Source organism: Pyrgilauda ruficollis, unplaced genomic scaffold (assembly GCF_017590135.1).
Source record: "Pyrgilauda ruficollis isolate IOZ18807 unplaced genomic scaffold, ASM1759013v1 scaffold31, whole genome shotgun sequence".
Classification (NCBI taxonomy): Eukaryota; Metazoa; Chordata; class Aves; order Passeriformes; family Passeridae; genus Pyrgilauda; species Pyrgilauda ruficollis.
Genome location: NW_024524489.1, coordinates 4,413,052 through 4,432,944, shown reverse-complemented (window position 1 = coordinate 4,432,944; position 19,893 = coordinate 4,413,052). Strand labels below are relative to the sequence as shown.

General features: G+C 45.2%; 1 protein-coding gene across 1 annotated transcript in view; it reads left to right on the top strand.

The window, feature by feature from the left end:
* Window positions 1-19,893, top strand: part of SPTBN1 (spectrin beta, non-erythrocytic 1) — a 114,721-nt gene that overhangs the window by 50,356 nt on the left and 44,472 nt on the right. Inside the window, exon 3 of the mRNA XM_041473928.1 lies at window positions 18,365-18,516. Within this exon, the coding sequence (XP_041329862.1) occupies window positions 18,365-18,516 (152 nt within the window). The remainder of the gene's footprint in view (window positions 1-18,364; window positions 18,517-19,893) is intronic.

Sequence of the window (19,893 nt, the reverse complement as noted above, 5' to 3'; positions counted from 1 at the left end):
AGTGAACCAAAACTATCTTTGTGTCAAAAGAAGCCCTGAAGGCCAATGTGGGATAATCCAGGAATTTAGCATACCCGGTCCTTGTGCTCTGAGAATGTCGGCACAGGTGTTGGGAGCAAAATGCTTTAGCAAGTTGTGTTTCCTTTATTAAGTTTCAGTAGGTTCCTATTATGCTTAGTTCACCCGGTCCTGGAATGATAAGTGAGCGATACTATCAGTGGTTGCTATCATCTTAAACCTAGGCGTGGAGTTTTGGTTCTCATGGCCACTTGTGCAGTAGAAAGGGATCAGGTTGCACGGCTGCAGTTGCTCGCTGCAAGTAAAGACAGAACCCCAAAACTTGTTTGTGGGAAACACGTTGCCATGGAGCTTGTGCAGGTTCTGTCAGTGGAGAGTTTGTCCTGCTACTCTGGGGAATTAAATGCAAATCGAACCAGATATGTTGTTGTAATGAAACGAAGGCTGTCACCCGTGCTATGGTAATGTGGCAGGATTCTGTGGATTGGCTGGGCACGGGTGTAGGAGCTGGCAGGAAGAGGTTAACGCAAGTCAGGAATTTGGAAGGAGGTCCCTGCAGCTGTATCACCTTCCAGCGGGAAGGGTGCACAGGGAAGCAGCTATCATCACTGCTCCAGGGGCTTTTTCCCACCCGGTTAGCAGGACAGTGGTATTTATTAACATCTCTGGCATGCGGGAGCTTGATGACTCTATCAGCTCCTGCCCTGTTATTGGAAAGTTGGGTCTCAGCTCCGGGGCTGTGCCCGAGGTGTGAGATTCCCAGTGGTAATTACAAATGTGAAATCTTGAGGGATGGGGGTCAGCTAGATCGGCACTCCTGATAAGTCCGAGAGGAAAGCCAGGTTTCAAAGGAGCTCTGCCGTGTGTCCTGCTGTGTGGGACATTTCAGGTTTGGACATTTTTGTAATGCTGCCTTTCAGGCTGGACGCTGGGCATTTTAGTGGGGGCCTGGTGTGTTTTGGTGCTCAGGCTGCATGAGAGAAAGTGCCTTTATTCTGAGCCGAGTTAGAAATTGTATGTTTGAAAAACTGGACGCTGGAATAACCAGTAGGAAAGGTGAGCTGCCTTTCTCATCAGAGGTGTTTAAGATCAGTTCTAAACTCTCTTTCACGGGTATACAAAGCTGACTGTGGCTGCACAGCACTACCTGCACCAGGAAGGGCAATGCAACTGTATTTTGGGTGTTTGGGGCAAAGCCCCTCTCTCTGATAAAAGAGCCTTTCAGCAGAGGAGCTCCTTGGCTTGGAATCCTTTGATCTGCCATGACCCAAGGAGGTTTGGTGTAGAAAGAGACACAAACCACTTCAGTTTTTAAGTGGTCACTGGTAATCAGCTTGATCATGTATGAATATATGTGTAGGTTGGTTCCCATCTATGTTGAAGGACAGCAGGAAGATTTTCTTGGTTTTCTGTTCTCAAGCAGGGCTTTCCTACAGCTTTTGCTGCAAGAAAATCTTCCCCCAAATCCCTGTCTATGCTCAAGGTTAAACAGGGAGCTCCTGCTGCCAACAGAGCAGTTTGCAGGAGTTGCAGTGCTGTCCTGCACTAAGGCAGAGACGCCCTCTGTGACACCAGGATCCTTGGAGTTCCTCCCGTGGGTGCCCTTTGAGCAGCGAGTTTCAGCAGTCCCTTCCTGATTTACCCTGTGAAGGCTTTGAGTCTCCTGGGAGCAGTGACCTGCATAGCTCCAGGCGCTGATTACTGACTTGGGACACCCTACTTTGTCTACCAAATGGGTCACTGGCATTTCTTGTCATGGTAATTTCTGTTAAAGCTGAATTGCAGGGAGGCTGAATTTCATTCTGGATGAAATGTGTCTGGGTTATACGGATTTTTGGTTTACCACCTCCCCCACTATGTTCTCAGATCCACCAAAGGTGGAAATTCCTGTTTGTGTGGCAAATTTTGCTCGATTTTCTGGTGTCTGCAACACTCCAAAGCCTGAATGTGTCACAGCACACTTCAGTCTTCCGGTTTGGGTGAACACCTGAGCACAAGCTGCATGGTTGGAAGTCCTGTCAGATTTGCAAGGAGTTTTAAATGTGATAGCTGGGCCCTTATTCCTTCCTTATTCCAGTGCCAAGATCCCTCAAACATATCCAAATCCTAATTCAGTTTTTGGGCAGAAATTTGCTTTTTCTGGTCATGGGTTTTGGTACTCATGAAGATAGAGAAGGCAAATTAAAGGAGCTAAGAGTAAGGTATTTCTGCTCATGTGGTCAGTGTTGATACAGGTTGAAAGTAAACATTTAAATTGGATTTGGCTTCTCACTGAAATAACTGTGAACATTTACAGCTCTGAGCTGTTGGATCAGGGTTTTTGTAGTCTGTTCAATTTTCATTTAGAGTATGCTTGTAACATTTGGTTTTTTAACTGTGTGTGTAGGGAACTTAAATTTAACAACAATCAGAAATCTCTAGGTGCTCTAGCCTAATTTTGTTTTAAAAAGGACAGTTCTGGAGCACTTTTTGTGGCTCTGAAATGAAGTAAACAAAGCTTGTAAGCAGGTATTTTCACATGGGACAGCAGAGTGTTTTGAATACCCTGCGGGAGATATGTAGCTAGAGTAAAATGATTTGTGTGGTGCTCAACTGGTGTAAATCTCCACAGCTCATGGATCTGGGAATGCAGCACAGGAATCAGCCCTTGGGTGTTTCTGCATTCCATGTCTCCCAGAAGCTCCGTGTCACAGACCATCCCAGTGTTTCATGGGCATGTTGTAATCACCTGGGAGTACAGGCTCCTATCCCAGATATTTTTCCTATCCAAAAGCCCTATTCAAATGGATTGTGGGTTTTGCCATTAAGTTGTGTGGAAAGTGGGGCAATAAAACAAGCCTACGACAGAGATGAAAGTGGTGATAAAACAACAGAACAATGGTTGTCTTCCATTCCTGAGCTCTTTCCCAATTTGAGTTTGTCATTTCCTCTTTTTCCTTAGTTTCTTTCATCTCTCTGTTTTCTGTTGGGCACATGCTTTGACTATTAAAGTGGATGAGCTGCTATCTAAGCTTAGTAGAAATGGTGAAGAAAATCAAATTATGTGATTCACAAAATCTCCATTCTTTCTTCCCTCTACTAAACTCGTCTTCTGTGAGATCCCAGCACAGAGTGTGTGGTTTGGTAACTGCACCCCTTCTCTTCAGAGTCTGAATTTCATGAGTATTTTATTACTAACAGCTCTGAAGGTCTTTTTGTTCCTGTTTAAGTTGAATTGAGAAGTATTAAGTATCAGCTATTAAGTAGCAGGGTATGACAATGACATCTTTTCCTCATGTGAAAATGAATTATCTTCATTGAATAGATGGGTTTGGGAAAACTCTTACACCAAATATTGGAAATTAGTCTCTATTGACTTTCAAAGCTGTGGTAAAAGAGGTAGAATATCATAAATAAGGTGGTTGAGAATCACTCTTCCCAGAAGAAATCAAATCTGAAATTCCATTTGGATGTTTGCATCTGGGCCTGGCAGGTAATGACCTTTATCCCAGTGTGATTGTCCTAGTGAAGTGACACTTCATCAAAGATTAAAGTTGTTTAATAAGTATTAGTAAACAACTCCCACTCAAAACGAGTCCTTTTAAAGTAAAGGATCATTTGTGGAGAGAGTTAGAAGCTCTCTCCACAAACTGGAGATTGGATTACTCAGCGTTCCAGCAGCTCTGAAATTCAGTGCAACAGGAGCGAGGTGGTGGCTGTTGTAGTGCAGAAGCAGAGGGGAGCCCGATGAGCACAGGGCTGCTGCCGGGAGCAGGGCCTCACTCCCAGCTGCGCCTCGAACACGTCGTGTCCCTGTTGGGACCCAGAGTCACTGTGGCCCTCCTGTCCACACAGAGGGCCTCGTGCAATTAAGGAGAGCATGTGAACCCAAAATTGTTCACTGCTCCTGAAAATGCATCAAGCTGAGTCCTCACATTTCTGTCAGAGGAGAAAGGCCCAGAGGGATGGGGAGCACTCATGCTTGTGACTTGTGATGTGGAGCCCGAGGTCGCGGTGGCTGGGAGAGCCCACGCTCACACAAAAGCCCTTGTGCACTTGCTGCTGGAGAGAGGGTATCCCGGGCTGAGAGCCTCCTTTGTTGGGAGAGCACTACTGTAGCCAAACTAATATTAACCAGGCTTGTAGCCCTGCTCAATGCCCCACTGTTCCCTAGAAAGGAGCTTACAGAGAAAGGCCCTTCAGTGTGCAGGGAACAGCACAGCCCGGCAGACACGCAGGCAGCCACTGGGACATGGTCTGGGGGCCACGCTCCTGCCTTTTCAAAGGGCTTGTGAAAGAGCTGGCATTACCAAGTGGCCTTTTCATGGGATAACTGGAAGTGCTGATAATTCTCTGTTCAGTCAAGTTTGGTTTGTTCATAAAAATGTAAGGTGGAACTTGAAAGGACAAGCCCAGTTACATATATGTGACAAAGTGACACTGGACAGGGTCAGTTTGCTCTTTGGTGGGAATCAGTAGCATGCACAATCCTGCACTGATTTTAGCTAAACTGTTTGGGGAGGAGGTCACAAATATGATTCTTACGTATTATTTATATTAGCAAAAAAGAGCAGTATCATCCCAAATGGCTTTGTACAGAAAGCATATTTGGTGTCCTTGCAAAGACTTCAAACATCTCTGCCTACAATATTGCCAAAATGGCCAGGCATGTGCTTCTTAGAATTGGTTTGGTTTTGAGATTAGTGGCTTTAAGTTCTCTTGCCTCTTTTAGTTCTGTTGGGACTGTTTTCAGGTTGAGGAGCTGGAGAAATGCTCGCCAAAGGGTCAGTGGAAAAAGTGCAGTGGCAAGGTACAAACATGATCTGTGTGACCACAGTGCTCTAATCACAAGCAAAGGGTGACCTTATGCCTTCAAAGATTAAACAAAACAACATGTGGTTACAAAGAGATTTAAGAGTTTATCTGAACAGAATAAACGCTGGCTGCCCAGATTTTTCTTGGAATGAAACCCCTGTGGTTTAATAAAGATACCTAAATTTCACTTAATGGCTTGGCAAACTGCAGAAAATCAGCCAATGTGCAGCACCCACTTCTCAGACAGTATAAACCAATGCAGCCCCATTGAAAGGAACTGCACAAACAACCACAGTGCTGAGGGATTTTGCCTCTCAAATCCACTCCTCTTCCTATATTTTTCTCAAATAACAGCTCCCCCTTGATTTCAGCTTCTCCATGCTAATACCATATATTGGGTTCTGCCTCCTCCTTTAAAAAGCCTCTAAAATCCAGTTCTTAATGTTCATTTTGTCCAGGAAATGTTTCCAGTTTTTGGCAATATGATCTGATCATGATTTCATTCCAGGAAAAAGAGAAGTGAAAACCTGACCATCCCATCTGTAGTCAACGAACTACAGTTTGCTTTGGGTAATAATTAATTCTACATCTACTTTAGTATCTTTCCACAGTTATTTGGAGGGAAGATAGACCTTGATAGTGCAACGGCTGCTTTTTTCAGGGTGTGTTCCTCTGCCAGCTCAGATTGCCTGGCAATATAATGGGAGAGACTGCTGTGAAATCGCAGATGTGACTGTGCTGTGATTGCAGGCTGATATGAGTAAGAGCCATTACGGAATGGCACTTAAGGCAGGCTCTGAATAAATAGGGGAGGTGTCTGGAAACATCAAATATTGGTGGTGTTCTGAACTTCTGACCTTTCTGTTATCCTCGTCATGGGAAGTTCAATAATTTGGGTTATCTTTGAGTGCTGAGTGTCTCGTGTTCTCCCTCCCCTGTGTCTTTGTTCACCCTGTGGGGTGTAAGGTGAGTTTCATCCTCACGGCCTCCCCTAGGATCAGGAACAGAGTGTGCCACTTCTAGCTCAAGGAAGTCTCTTCAGAAAACTGGCAGTGCCTGCAGACTGTTTCCTGACTGTTCCCTTGGTGATGTCCTGGCCACTGTCACTTGTGCAGGTGCACTGATAATCTGTCAGCCTTTAATAGCAGATTAAGTGCTGGTTGTATCTGGACCTGTTGCTCTTAGCTGTGGCCTAAGTCCTTATGAGAGGAACTCACAGGGTGAGATGTGGAAGTTATGGAACATTTTTTCCATAGATCCCCTGCTGCAGATGTATTACTAAATACTTCTCTCACTGCCTCTCCTCCAAAATAAATATGCCTGATAGGTTATATAATAAAATTCCCATGATATAAACGTTATTTACTGGAGCCTTTGCTCTTAACAGTTGACTTGCTCTGGTGTTTGCCAGCACACTGATGCTAATGATGCTCTGTGCCACTTGAAAGATGCTCCTGTGTCCTCAGCGCCTGGCGCCAGCCGTGTTCCAGCTAATTCCTCACTGCACATACTTTTTCCTAAATAAAAGCAGTCACAAGTTGTCCTGGAGAGCAGACAACACTTAAGGACACCTAATATGTAAACCCTTTAACCATACAGCACGTCCTGGCAGTGCCATCCCCCTCAGGGATGGATTGGAGCTCTGCCCTGGCGCCAGCAGAGCTGCTCCCCACGCTGGGTATGGCAGGGCTGGGACAAGCAGGGAATAAAACAGCAGCTCCAAGGGGACTTCCCCCTGTTTTTCCTGAATGAAATGACTGGGCAGGGTGGTGTGATCTCTGCAGTGCCCATTTCAAGGTGCTGGGTTTGTGGCTGTCCTTTCCCTCTCCTCCAGCCTCGTGAACGTGGCCCATCCTATCCAGTTCCTGGTAGGTTTCAGGTGTCCCTGTGTGAGCCACCTAATGCCAGAACATCTTTTGTTTTCTGTGCTCCACAACACAGCCCTCCCTTCTGGTTTAGCTCCTGTTGCCAAGTTTAGAAACATTTCCCTGGCATCAGGTGCAGGTCACCGTGGCCTTCACATTCAGGAGTGTGTTCATGGTACTTTTCCTTTTGCATAAACATCTGGTGTATCTGGGTTGGGCTGAAATGTGTGAAATGTGTGCAAATTTGGAGACCTGAAAATCAGTGAGTTGTGACTGAGGCTTCAGGAACATACAGATGAGTGTGAGGTGCCACAGTGCATTTTCATGCCTGTGCACCCCTGTGTCTGTGTGATTTGGAGGTGTGTAAGATGGGTGCAAACACAATCTGTGCAAATGTGCACTAGTTCTGTGCTTAACCAATACCTGAACTGTGTTCTAATGACATTGCTGTTGCACTAACAGACAACTGGGAGTGTTAATTAGACACTGAACTTCCAGAAGTTGCTTTTCCTTTATTAATTGCCATTACCTCATAGTCTGTTTGGGGCTTTATTCTATTTTTTGGGGTTTTTAAAGAAAACACCACATCACTGATTCACATTTTGAGGGAGAAAAGCCCAGAATATGGAGACAATGTGCAACATGGCTGAGGAGGCATCAGTGAAATGACTGTGATCGGGAGTCTTTGAGTGCTTTTATCATTTTTTCATTGTGCTAAAAATGAAAGAAAGTGGAGGCAGATACTTGGGAGCTCTCCTGGATCCCTTCCACAGGAGCCACACCTTTGTCCCTATGTAGGGCCTTCCAATTGTTGCAGTCAAGGCCTTGCATAATCAGTACAACTCACAAGTCCACTTTTAAGACTAGAAAAACAAGAAACAAGTGATGTTTCTGGATGAAGATACCCATTTAAGGTACTAAAAGTATAATTTTACCCTAATTTCTTCAAATTTGCATCACCTTTTAAATCTCAGACAGACTTTAGAGGGTTTCAAACAAAGGGGTTTTTTCTGGTACTGCTTTGAAAGTTATTACCTGGGCAGGAAATACTGTGCTGGAAAGGGATCTCTTTTCCCCACTCTTGCATAATTCCAAAGGCCAAAATGATTTTGCTTAAACATGCCACATTGTCCCACAAAAGCAGATCAGTAAATGACCTTTGGCTTGGAATCAAACAGGTAAGTAAGAAAATTTTGAGGTGAGGAACTAGAATGCATGTGCAACTTGTTTGTGCCTGAGAAGTCCCAATAAAGTAGGTGTGGCATGAAAAGAAAGATTTTTAAATTATTGTTATTTCTTTAATTGCCACATGGATTTCTTAAAGAAGTCCTTTACTATACAGAGTGACTAGCTGGAATGTGTGTTCAAGTTGAGATCATGGTTCAGTTTTCTGGAGCTTTTCTTAAGCAAGCAAACAGGTGAAGGTGCCAATTCTACCAATCTCAGAAGACACCAACTCCAGGACTTTCCTGGGAGCTCTGCATGATGGGTTTGCAGATTAGAGTCAGAGAAGATTAGGGATTTTTCCTCTAATGCTTCTTATTAGCAGTTTGTATCAAATCTCATTAAAATAAATGCATTTTTAAAAGTCTCTTTTTAGAAATAATGGCATTTTATAAGTATCAAGGTTCCTTCAGTTATACAAGTGATTTTTGTTGTAACCAGTATTTTTGTTGCTGTTACTCATTCAGTTTCTGCCTTTGGGATTTAGTTTGCTGAGCTATGGTCTGGCTTACCTGTGGTGCTGCTGCTTTTATTCAGCATCCTGTCAGCACAGTGTAGTGCATCTGACTCTACAATATGGCACACAGTTAACAGTAGTAAATTATTGTGTGGCCATGGAAACTGCAGGAGCTAAACACATTGTTCAGCAAGGCTATGAATTCAGCTCTTATTAATCCCTGATCAACACAGTGGTTATTTAAATACGTGTTCTTCCATTTAAAATATTTCTGTGATAATGAAAATTGTAATTTAGCAGCAATTAATTATAATGATAACATCTCTTAGCACAGAGATTTAATATTTTGAAAGAATTAAATGCAGTTATTGTAGATTTCTTTATTTTCTATTCATGCTTCTCTGTCATTAAGGTGAATTAAGATTTAAACATGAAACCAACAAAGGTCTGGCTTTCTTTCATCTATTCTTCATTCTGATTGCAGTGAGTTTTTACAGAAGCATGGTCAAAACATACTACAGCTTTGACTTCGCTCTCCATGTAATGTCTCAACTTGTGCCTCAGATGAAAGAAGAGATCCCACAGCCCTCTAAAATCCTTCAGTGGGATTCCATAGGAATACTGGCAGTGCAGTCTTCTGGCCTATTCTTGTTTAAGGTTGCTGGAATTCATAGAATCACAGAATACTTCAGGTCGGAAGAGGAGTTTATTTGGTCCAGCACACCTGCTCAAGGCAGGGGCAACTCCCATGGTAGATCAGGTCGCTTAGGGATTTGTCCTCCTGAGTTCTGAATCTTCCTAAGGATGGACTTCTCACAGCCTGTGGGGGAGGTAGTGTCCCAACACCCTCACAGGGACAGCTTTCTTCTGGACATCCCATCAGGGTTGCCCTTGATTGGCTCTCCCCAGTCTTGCATCCTGGCAGGTCTCCTCCACAGTGCCAGGTGTGCTCTGGAAAAGGTGGGATTCACCATGCCCTTTGCTGTCCTGGGGAGTGCTGAGTCCTGATGCTCATCTCTCTGTGACTCATCTTTGCTTAATATCACTCACAATTCTGTATTTCCAAATCCCTGGCTAACGAGGGTCCCAGGCTGGGCACACAGGACCAGTAGGAATTGCAGTGCCAGTAGTCTTGTGTGAGAGCAGCTGCATTTCCTGCAGTGCTGAGAAGAGGGAGGAATGCTGAAAGGAAAAGAGAGCAACAGAAATAATAAAACCCCCCAGCTCCTTCTTCCTACTCTTGCTTTCCTTCCCATAGACAAGTGGAAATCCACTGTAAAAACTCTCATTCTGCTGGGCTTGCTGAACACGGAGAGAAATAAGATGGATCTGATGCAGGGAAGGACCTGGCATGTTCCCTGCCCATGCCAAGCCCAAGTCTTGCTCTCACACTCGTTCAACACTGCCAGTCAGAGAGTGGTTTGGACACATATAGAAAAATGTTTTTGTCCCCCTCAAAAATCCCCTGTCACTTCCCTGCATTATGCATATAACGTGTTTTAAAGGAAACTGCCAAGACCCCCCCCAGACTGTGTGTGCTTGAAACAGTGCAGTGACCTCAGGTTCTCATTGTTCTTCTGTGGGAATTTTGCAGTCAGTGTCCTGGGACAGGCAGATGCTTTTTCCACGCTCCTTTTGATAAAGTGATTTGTTTCTTACGCAAAAGGGAAAAGTGGCAACAAACACTGACATCAAATCAGCCATGAGGGGTTTGTGTCCTTTTGTGTAAATTGCCAGCAGCACTGAGACATTTTCCATGCTGCTTTTTAAAGGAGGCCCATTTGAACACTGCACGTCATAAGGCCAAAAAGTTACTCCTTTATTCATCTGTACTTCTGCTATTTTGCTGCAGTTATGGGTTTGTAACATCTTCTTCAGAAAGGAGGAAGAGAGGCCCAGAGGAGGCCACCAAGATGGTTAGAGATGGAGCACCTCTGCTTTGGGAAAGGCTGAGAGAACTGGGGTTGTGCAGCCTGAGGAAAAGAAGCTTCAGAGTGCCTGAAGAAGGTACAAGAAAGATGGAGAGAGAAGATTAGGGATTTTTCCTCTAATGCTTCTTATTAGCAGTTTGTATCAAATCTCATTAAAATAAATGCATTTTTAAAAGTCTCTTTTTAGAAATAATGGCATTTTATAAGTATCAAGGTTCCTTCAGTTATACAAGTGATTTTTGTTGTAACCAGTATTTTTGTTGTTGTATTTTGTTATGCCCAGAGCAGCTGTGGCTGCCCCATCCCTGGATGGGGATTTAAGGCTGGGCTGGATGGAGCTCTGAGCAACCTGGCCTTGTGGAAGGTGTCCTGGCCTATGGCACAGGGGTGGAACTGGATTCTATTTAAGATCCTGTCCAACCCAAGTCTGTGATTCTGTGATACAGTTTGGGATTCAGGCCTCGGTCCATGTGATCATTTTGTTCAGCTGTCATGTGCAACCCAGGGTAGGTGGTGGTAGTTGAAGCTGAAGGCATGGTAGGTATTTCCAAGAGCAGCCCCCAAAAGTGTTAAATCATTTGATTTACCCACTAAAAGTGGTGTTTCTGTAGCTGCTTTGCATTTCATACAGAAGAAACAGCAGTCACTGGGGTTCCTGGAGAACCAGAAGAGCAGCTGACTGTTTGCTGTTGCTGTAATGGGCCCTGTGATGGTGTTCTCTCCAGAGGGAGCTGGGCATGTTGTGGGAGATGGTTACACAGGTTTGTGTTCCAGTCCCCTGAAGTTAAACCAGCAGTTCACACAGCTGTCACCAATGCAGGGAGAGCTGGGCACCTGCTCCTCTAAATCTGCTTAAATATGTCATCTTATCTTCTGAACTGAAACAAAAACTATCAATCAAAAGCTGAGTTCTTCCACCAGTTTAATCTGTTAAGCCCAGATGACTTTTATGTTTATTTGCTGTGGGAGACTTTACAGTAATTTTTTGGAGATGACCATAGTAATTCCTGTACATCAATGTGAGTCTGGCTTGTGGAAGGTTCATTTTTGTGTTGCTGACACCAAAATGCCATAAACTCAGTGTAAAAATAAAGACCACGAAGGGACCTGCCCTTCCACACCCCCCAACGCTTGGCTGGCTCCTGGACATTGTTCTGTGCATCATGTTATTGAGGGAGGTTTAGTGCCACCAAAGAGAGAAAGCAGCAGAATTGTTTGTTCCACATGCTGCATTATGTAGCTTTCCCTTTTTTCTTTTCCAGAGGATTTTCTGCAGTGAAAGTGGTCACATGCTGTAACGTTTATTAGGGAAGGGTAGATATTTAATAGGATTTAGCAGCTGGCTGGTGCTTCCTAGTAAAAGCAAAAGGATTGCTGAACACACCCCTGATTTCTCCACAATTGTCTCCGTGTGGTAGAGTCAGGAAAGCAGCAAAGATTTTGCTCCTAATGAAATCACCAGCTAAACACAGCACAAACAAAATCCCTTCATTGCTTTGTCATCTTTAACATTTGCATACAAGTTCTTGTTTAAGTCATGCTGGAGCACGTAAAAGCTTCGGTGTGATCTCACCAGTTTGGATTGGAAATCACTCCACAGATTACTTTGTGCCATAAAATAACCATTAACAAATGCATCCTATTTGCATGAGAATGATCAGCTGCTCCACTCCCATTCCTCCATGGTAAACTGTCAGCAAGATTAAAGTGAAGGAGATGCATTTTTCTAAGCACTGGATCCACGTGGATCATGTTCTCTGTGTGTCATGTGTAAATTTGACTTCCTGCAGGTTTTGTTCTAGTTTTTTCCTTGTTCCTGCATGTGTGTACTATGGACTTGTGTTTTATACATTAAGCTCTGTTTCTTCCATTTTTATCAATCCAAATTTTCAGTCTTAACCTGTCATCTGCAGCTAGAGAAAAGCAGCATCCACTGCTCAGTTTATTGGTATAGGACACCTGAATATTAAAAGAAACTCCTTTTCTCCACTGATAGCTAATAGTGATCTTTCCTCCTTCCTTCATTTTCTTCCCCATAGATCAATTCCAATATATTTCCATTTAGACTATCTGTGCCTGGCTGTGCATGCTTGTGCATTGTTCTCTAGGCTTCCTGATGCCCAAGGACTAATACAGCAGTGTGGGACCATATGGAAAGGCCATCATTTTGGGAGTGTTTACCCAAGCCACATGTTTCTCTCCTCAGCTGATCCTCAGTGGATACACTGAGGTGCTTTTTACCCTCTGGGCTATATTTAGTGGTGCATCAGTTCAGTGCTTTGCATAGCTACCCCACCCCACAAGCTGCAGTCCCACAGGGGTCTCACCCCAGGGTGGGGTCCTGCTGGGCTGTGAGGAGCACACAAACCCAGCCTCAGCCTCCTTCCCCAGCCTGAGGCACAGCCCAGGGCTGCTGGCAGTCCACAGTTGTCTCTGAGCCCACAGCCCTCGATTTAAATAGGGAATCTAAGGAGCAGGAGCCACCAGCACTGTTTGTCAAGGTGCTGCTGGAGTGGGGACCAAAGGAGCTGTGTCAGACCTGCTCAGGGCTCTGCATGCCTCAGGGCCAGGTTGTTCCATTCCAGCCTGCCTGGAATATCAGAGGCTGGGCCCATGTCAGAGTTATTTCATGTTCTCTGTTGCTCTTTGCTTACTCCAGCAAACAGTGAAGCTTATCACAGCACATCTGTTCATATTGTTTACTGATAAAATCTTATTTGATCACCACATTCTGGTCCCAGTAGCTGATCTGCCCTTCCCTCACAAATCTTTCTCAACTGAAAAATTTCAAAGCACAGCTGGAATTTGTGAAGCTGTGAATATTACTGGCTGTTTCACTCCACATCCTTGGATCTGTGAGAAAGCATAGGGTGAATATTTTGCACCCTGAACACCAACAGCAATGGGAACATTGTCCTGTGAAAGGAAGCTCTGTTTTCTCTGTGCTCTGTCAAATGAGAATATCATCTGGGAAATTCTGGGAAGCTGTGGATAGTGGATATCAGCAGAAGTGGTGTGCTTAGAACAGCACTCAGCTGATCTCTGAGTCAGTGGATGTTACAGTGCTTCATGTAGAGCACACACTGGATGCTATAATAAAAAATAAAATCATTTTAAGCTGGAGAAATTGCTTCCAGCATGAAAGCATAAGAAGGAAACCTGCAGGAGATGGAGCTTTTGGAGTTAGGGATTAAAAATCATCTGTAATTTGTCTTGCTTGAGGAATTGCAGGGATCCATGGACAGTGCCAGTGCCAAGAGCAGCTGCCCTTGGACTGGGCTTAGCAGGGAGTCTGTTGGTGCTGCTGATGGCTGGGCTGTCCTGAGGGGCTGAGAGCCCAGCAGCAGTCCCAGACTGCTCCTTTCAGCTCTCCTTTTTGTGCTCCAGTTTCACTGCTTGGGCTCCTTTGAGAGCACCCCCTTTGCTGTGTGGAGGCTTTTGCCCCAGTCCAGGGGCTGGTGAGAGCTGTCACACACCCAAAGTCATTTTACCTGTGCAGGGCTGGCAGCAGCATGGCCTAAACAGATTTACCACTCCATTTGAAAGGGATTCAAGGTCAATGTGTTGGAAATGTGGTTTGACCGGTATGGAAGGGACCAGGGTGTCTGGAAGCTGGTTTTAGCAGGCAGGTAACAGGTAACCTTTGCCACGGCTGCGGTCAGTGCCGCACGCAGAGGCCCTGGGGCCCGGACCGGCTGCTGGCATGTGGGAGTACACAGGGTCACGGGGCCCACACTGCTGTCAGCCAGCTCCTGTAGCCCTGCCTTTCCCAGGCAGTTATTAAAACAAATTCACCATTATTCTGGCACAGCCCTATTGAGTCCACCCAACGGAGCTGAGCGTGTGACAGAGGGGGTGGTGTATGTGACCCCCCCTCTCACTGTCCCGCACTGGGGACTCGGTAACTGAGCTCTGGGCTTTCAGAAAGTGGACTGCATTTTTGTCAGATTTTTTCTCATCAAATTAGTGGAGGAAGAATGGTCTCCCCTCAAGCAAGGAAGGGGTTAGATGCCTGTTTGTGATCCTGATGCCTGTTTGTGATCCTGTCCAGCTCAGTTTATGCTTTCAGTGTACCAACTCTGGTTTATTTACTAAACTCCTAAACAAAGTCAGTCCTTGATGCATCACAATCACAGTGCTGGAGTTTGCAAGCCCCTGTCTGGTGGTAGCATTGTCATGGGGCCTTCCGCATAAAGGAAATTTCCTTCCCAGTGTTGCTTCAAGATAAGTTGGATTCTCTATTATTGATACTGCTCGGAGAGCGCTTTCCGTTTTCCTGCTGTGCATGTTTTGCATGTTGCTCATTTCTCTTTACCCTTGGGAAACAAATGTTTTCACAAGCTGTAGGACACTTGGAGCTCCACCCATATCCTCTCATTTTAATTAATCTTCAAAATCCATAACTGTGTTTTTGAAAATATGAAGAACATTTGTCAAAACCATCACATGAGGTTTGTAAATAGCACTCAAGGCCCATGGCTGATGTTAAATCCCTGGAGTCACCGTTCATGGATGCACCTGGCCCTTACTGTGGAGGTTTTTGCACATTAAGAGAGTCACAGTTGTGTTGTTTGCTTAACCAAATTGTCAGGGCTCTAAGCACCACATTTCTGTATGTATCTTTCTCTATCTGAAACATACAACCAAAATTCCTTGGTTTTAATTCTGTGTGTGTTTTAACCTGAAACCCTTGAGCAGAAAAATAGTTTATCAGTTAGAAAGGGTTGATAAAAGCATTGCAAAAAACCTGCTGTCATTGTGAAACACCATGTAGAAATAATCAGGAGAGGTTTTAACATGACCAACTCCAGTCACACCACTTTCCAAATGGGCTTGGTTTGCTTTCCCACGTTGTGGGAGCACAAGAGGAGTGAAGTGATGCGGGGTAAGAAGGGCTGTGCCTTCTCCCTCCAGGGGCTTCTCTGGCTGAGAGTGTCAGTGGGGAATTAGAGCTGTGCTCTGCCTGTGCCAAGTGCAGGATAAAGCCTGGCCTTCCTGGGTGACTGCCCCATTAGGAGCCTGAAAGAGCTGCTGTGTCTCTCCAGTGCCATTTTTCTGACATAAGTTGCTGGTTGTCCCCAAAAGTTGGCAGCGGCATGTGGGGGCCTGGCATTTGTGTGGTGCCACAGGCTTTTCCCATGGGGCTGCACCCAAACAATAAGGGATCATCCTGCTTTGGGCCCTGCTTGCTGTAAATCAGAGGAGAGATGGAAAGAAAGTGAAAAGCCATTAACAGCTCCAGCTCTGAACTTTCTGGAGCTCCTGTGAAAAGCTGACTGTAGGCTCAGCACAAGAAGTTAGTGCTGGACCCAGCACAGTAGAGACTTTCACACTATTTTGGAGCGGTGGAGCCAGCAGGGAGGAGGCCGGTGCCACAGAGGATGGGTGGGGATCAGGTGAGAGCAGCTCAGGCAAGAGCGAGCTGGGGCGGGGGCGGAGGTGGGAGCCGGAGACACCAACGGGGCCCTGCAGCCTCTCGCTGTAAACAGGAAATCGAGGCCACCCAGAGCAAGGCTGAGGAAACGGGAAAGCAGAAGGGGAGAGGCAGCCACTGGCTTTGAACTCTAGAGTAAAGAAAACACTCCTAAGGGCACCACCATCAGCTCCCCCGGCACAGAGGGTCTCCAGCCAGGCTGGACTCCCATCCTCTCCCTCCCTGATAGTTCACTGTGATTAAGGATGCTGAGGCAACACTCAAGACAAGAAGTCAGTAAAACTTTCTCAGGGTTTTTTCCCCCAAGTCCCCACTGCCTGAAAAATGCACTCTGTCCTCCACTGAAAATGCTGGGGTGAGAAAGCTTTTTGGGAAAGCAGCCTCAGAGCTGCATGGACACTGTCCCCAGGAGGGACCTGTTCTCCCTGTCCTGGAAGGGCTGCTTGCTCTGTTGGCTTCCTTGACTTGCTTTCAACACCAGAAGATCCCAAGCTGGTGTCAGTTAATACCATGGCTCCAAAGGTTTCACAACATGACTTGATGTGTCACTGCATTTCCCACATTGTGTCTTTCATCTGTTCAAAATTAGGCCCTGACTCTTCATCTCCTTTTACTAAACCCACATGGAGGTTCTTTTCCCATTCTTTACTTTTACTGTGACCCCAAATTGGGAGAATTATTGATAACCATCATTTTTTGACCAAATATTGTTTTAATGGTGGGGTTTAAGATGGTATTTGATAGCTCTTTTTGTTTTACATAATATTTTGTATATGCAGCTCTTTTTTCATGGTCCTGTAGATTGGCATTTCTCTTTGGAATGAATGTAAGCACAGGGATCACTGAATGTTGTGCTTCTGTGTAGAGACTACAGTAATTAAATAAACAAACTTGCTGATCTGTTCTGGGGCTTGTACGAGCTGGTGAAAGGAGACATAATTTCTGATGGAATTTTCTTTAAAAAGCACCAACTATTGCAACGTTTCTCTTCTGTGACTCATTTCAAAAAAATACTTCAAGTAAAGGCATGGATTACTAGACAAGCAGATATGCAGATACAGCATTCCCAGGCACTTGCTATAAATAGTTCATAAAAAATATATTTAAAGCTAGTAGACACTGGCTGCAGTTCCTTCTGATCTCCTGTTCTCTTCCTCTATCACAGGGATGCTCTGCTCCATACAGAGTAAGGGCAAACACAAAAATGCAAAGTGTCAGTTTACCCAAAGAACACTGTTTTGTCACTAACCCCAGCTTTGACATTTTTCCAAGCCACATGTGTAATTTCACACCTTAACAGGTAGGTAAAAGCTGTCAAAAATGGGGCAGTTTCAGGGCAGTAGATTTGGTCATGTCTAAGCACATGGGTAGGAAGAACAAGTTCAGAAATAAGTGGGAGGAACTGAAATCTTAGGGTGGGGTTTTGCAGTTGTGCAAACCACCACTCAGTGCAGGTCTGCTCTCCTCCTACTCACCACTGTTCTGTTATCTGATTTCTCTTCTTACTGTCTTTTCTTATTTTACTTGGTACCCAGCTTTCTGTCTTCTTCACTCTCAGCATCTTTGTCATCCCACCTCACCATGATCAGATTTTTGCTGCTGTCCCCTAGGTCCTGGAGGCAGTGACTGGTTATGAATGTGCTGGGACCATGCCCCCAACCATGCTGCACTGCCAGAAAGGGAGCACATCCTTTGGGAGGACAACATCCACCAAACCCCTGGGCAGCCACATCTGAAATGTTCTCAGTGTTTTAAGCAACATTTTTTGGAGCTTTCAGAGCTGGGGGCACTGCAGTTTAGGATTAATCTGTCTTCATGTCTTGTTTCTGTACATGCCAACAACTTTATAGAGACTGATGGGAGGCTTGGAATCTTGTCTGCCTGGGAAAGCAGAGCACTTCCATTCATCTGTCTAATTGTGGCTTCCAGAGTCCGAGTCAGAGCACCTGTGTTTTGACAAATTTGGTCTGTAGTATTTCCCAGCTCAGTGAAATGACTTTTGGCTAACAAGGCTTCATCCAAAGTCCTTGGCAAAATAATGTAACCACAGAGATGTATAATGTTTTCTGTCTGAGAGCTCTGGGCTTGGCAGATAGGAGCTGGGTAGGAGTTTGTGAATTAATGTGGACTGCAGTGAGCCTGTGCAGTAAGAGAGCTCTCACAGCCAATGTTTTCCTCTATAAACTGTTGTGAAAGACTCTGGGAAGGGAAGGTGGAAAGAATCTATTTTTCTATGGCTTGGTATAAATGCTTGTCTACCTCAGGCATGCAGTTATGGAAAAATTTGTGTTGACATTGTGTAAATACAGTTACAAATGTTGAATCTGCAAATAAATATTGTCATGAGAAGGAAAAAAGTCAGTGGGAAATGTTGGTCTCTGCTCTCTATCATATTTGTCTTAATCCAAAAGGACTTGTGATATTTTGGGGGATCTGTTATGGATTTGTGTGTGTTCTAGAGCAGGTGAACTCAGCAGGTGAAGAATGATGGGTTTTCAATGAAAAGTCCTAATTTCATCAATGATTCTCCCAAAAAGACAAGCCATACCTTTGATTTAATCTTAAATGATTGAGCATCCCATTTTCACGTAGAAACGTGAGCTGTGATTTATTTTGAGTAACACTGTTGTTTTCCCCACAGATGAACGTGAGGCAGTTGCGAAGAAGACCTTCACCAAGTGGGTGAATTCCCACTTGGCTCGTGTGTCCTGCCGAATTACAGACCTGTACACTGACCTTCGAGATGGGAGGATGCTCATCAAACTCCTGGAAGTGCTTTCAGGAGAGAGACTTGTAAGTGCTTATCAGTATCCATGGTGGGGAGATTGGGTTGGCTTGGATTTGGGTGGGGTTTTGTGAATCCTTGTCTCAACTGCAGTATAGGAAATCTGGGTGCTGAGGGTTCAGCACTGAAAATGTCTTTTTATATATTAAAGCAAAAAAAAAAAGAGCTATATTGCTTCAGCTGGATCCAGACACCACTGAAATGCCTTCGTACCGGCTTCAGTGGGAATCAAAGGAAGTCTTCTTCAAAGGTTCCTTGCTGGGCACATGCTGAATGCTTCCAGCAGCATGTTCCCTGCTCCCAAATCTGACAGGCACAGAGTACAAAATGTTCCTGAGCCCCTTAGATCCCTTGGTGGTGGTTGAGTTAGATATGCTAACTATATATGTCCCTATGCCCAGGGACACCTGGGCCCTGTGGGCAGTGGCCCATTTCTCTGCTAACAAACCCTGCACTGATGCAGGTGTGCAGGCCTGGCACATCCCTGCTCCCTTCCCAGAGCATGCCAGGGTTGTGCAGGACAATAGTTGGAGAGGGCCACATCACCCTGGGAGCAGCTGGAGGTGTGTTCATCACAGCCCACTGCTGAGGAATGTCCCTGAGTGTACTTGATTTTACTCACATAGATAAGGTTTGGGCTTTCTTTGGTAAGGGGAATATCTAAAATCAATATAAACAAATGGGTCAAATTCTTTCTTTGAGTTCATAGAGGCACCCCCTTGGTACCCCCTTGGTACCAGCACAAGGAGTGGTGAGTAAGAAAGTCCTTGTAGTAGAAAATGCTGCTGCACAAGAGGAAAATTGGGTGCCAGGAAATGGCTGGGTATCAGCTTTTCCTTCAGTTCCTTAAATGATGGTGATGCTCTTAGCTGCCTAATTTAGAGCAATCTTTTCAAAGAAACACCAGTCTTTAGCTAAGACCCAAGGCTGCAGGGGGCTGAGTAATCACTTGCCATCAAGCTCTCCTATTAGTGGAGCTCTGTGGCTTAAGACTCTGGTTAATGAGTGGAACATATGGCCCAGTGTAGTGTGTGTGTGGGGAGGCAGGAGAGGAGCTGCCTGAGTGCCTCTGGGAGGGCAAGGGAGTTGGGACGTGCACAGAAGTGCCTCTGGGGATGGGGTAACAAATCCTGGTGTTCATCAGCTGCAGTTTGCTCTGAGCCCCTCTCTGTCTGTGCCAGACCACTCACCCCAGCCATGTGTTGGGTTTGATGTGCTCACTGCAGGTAGCAGGTATTCCTCACACAGGGATAGTTGAGACCAACATTAGGCCCCACTATGTGACACCAACTGTGTCACCTCTGGTTAAATCTGCCTGTCTGCCTGTCAAGATTTGACTTTCAGCAGCAAATAGGAAGCTCAGAGCAGTCCCATGACCGTGGTTG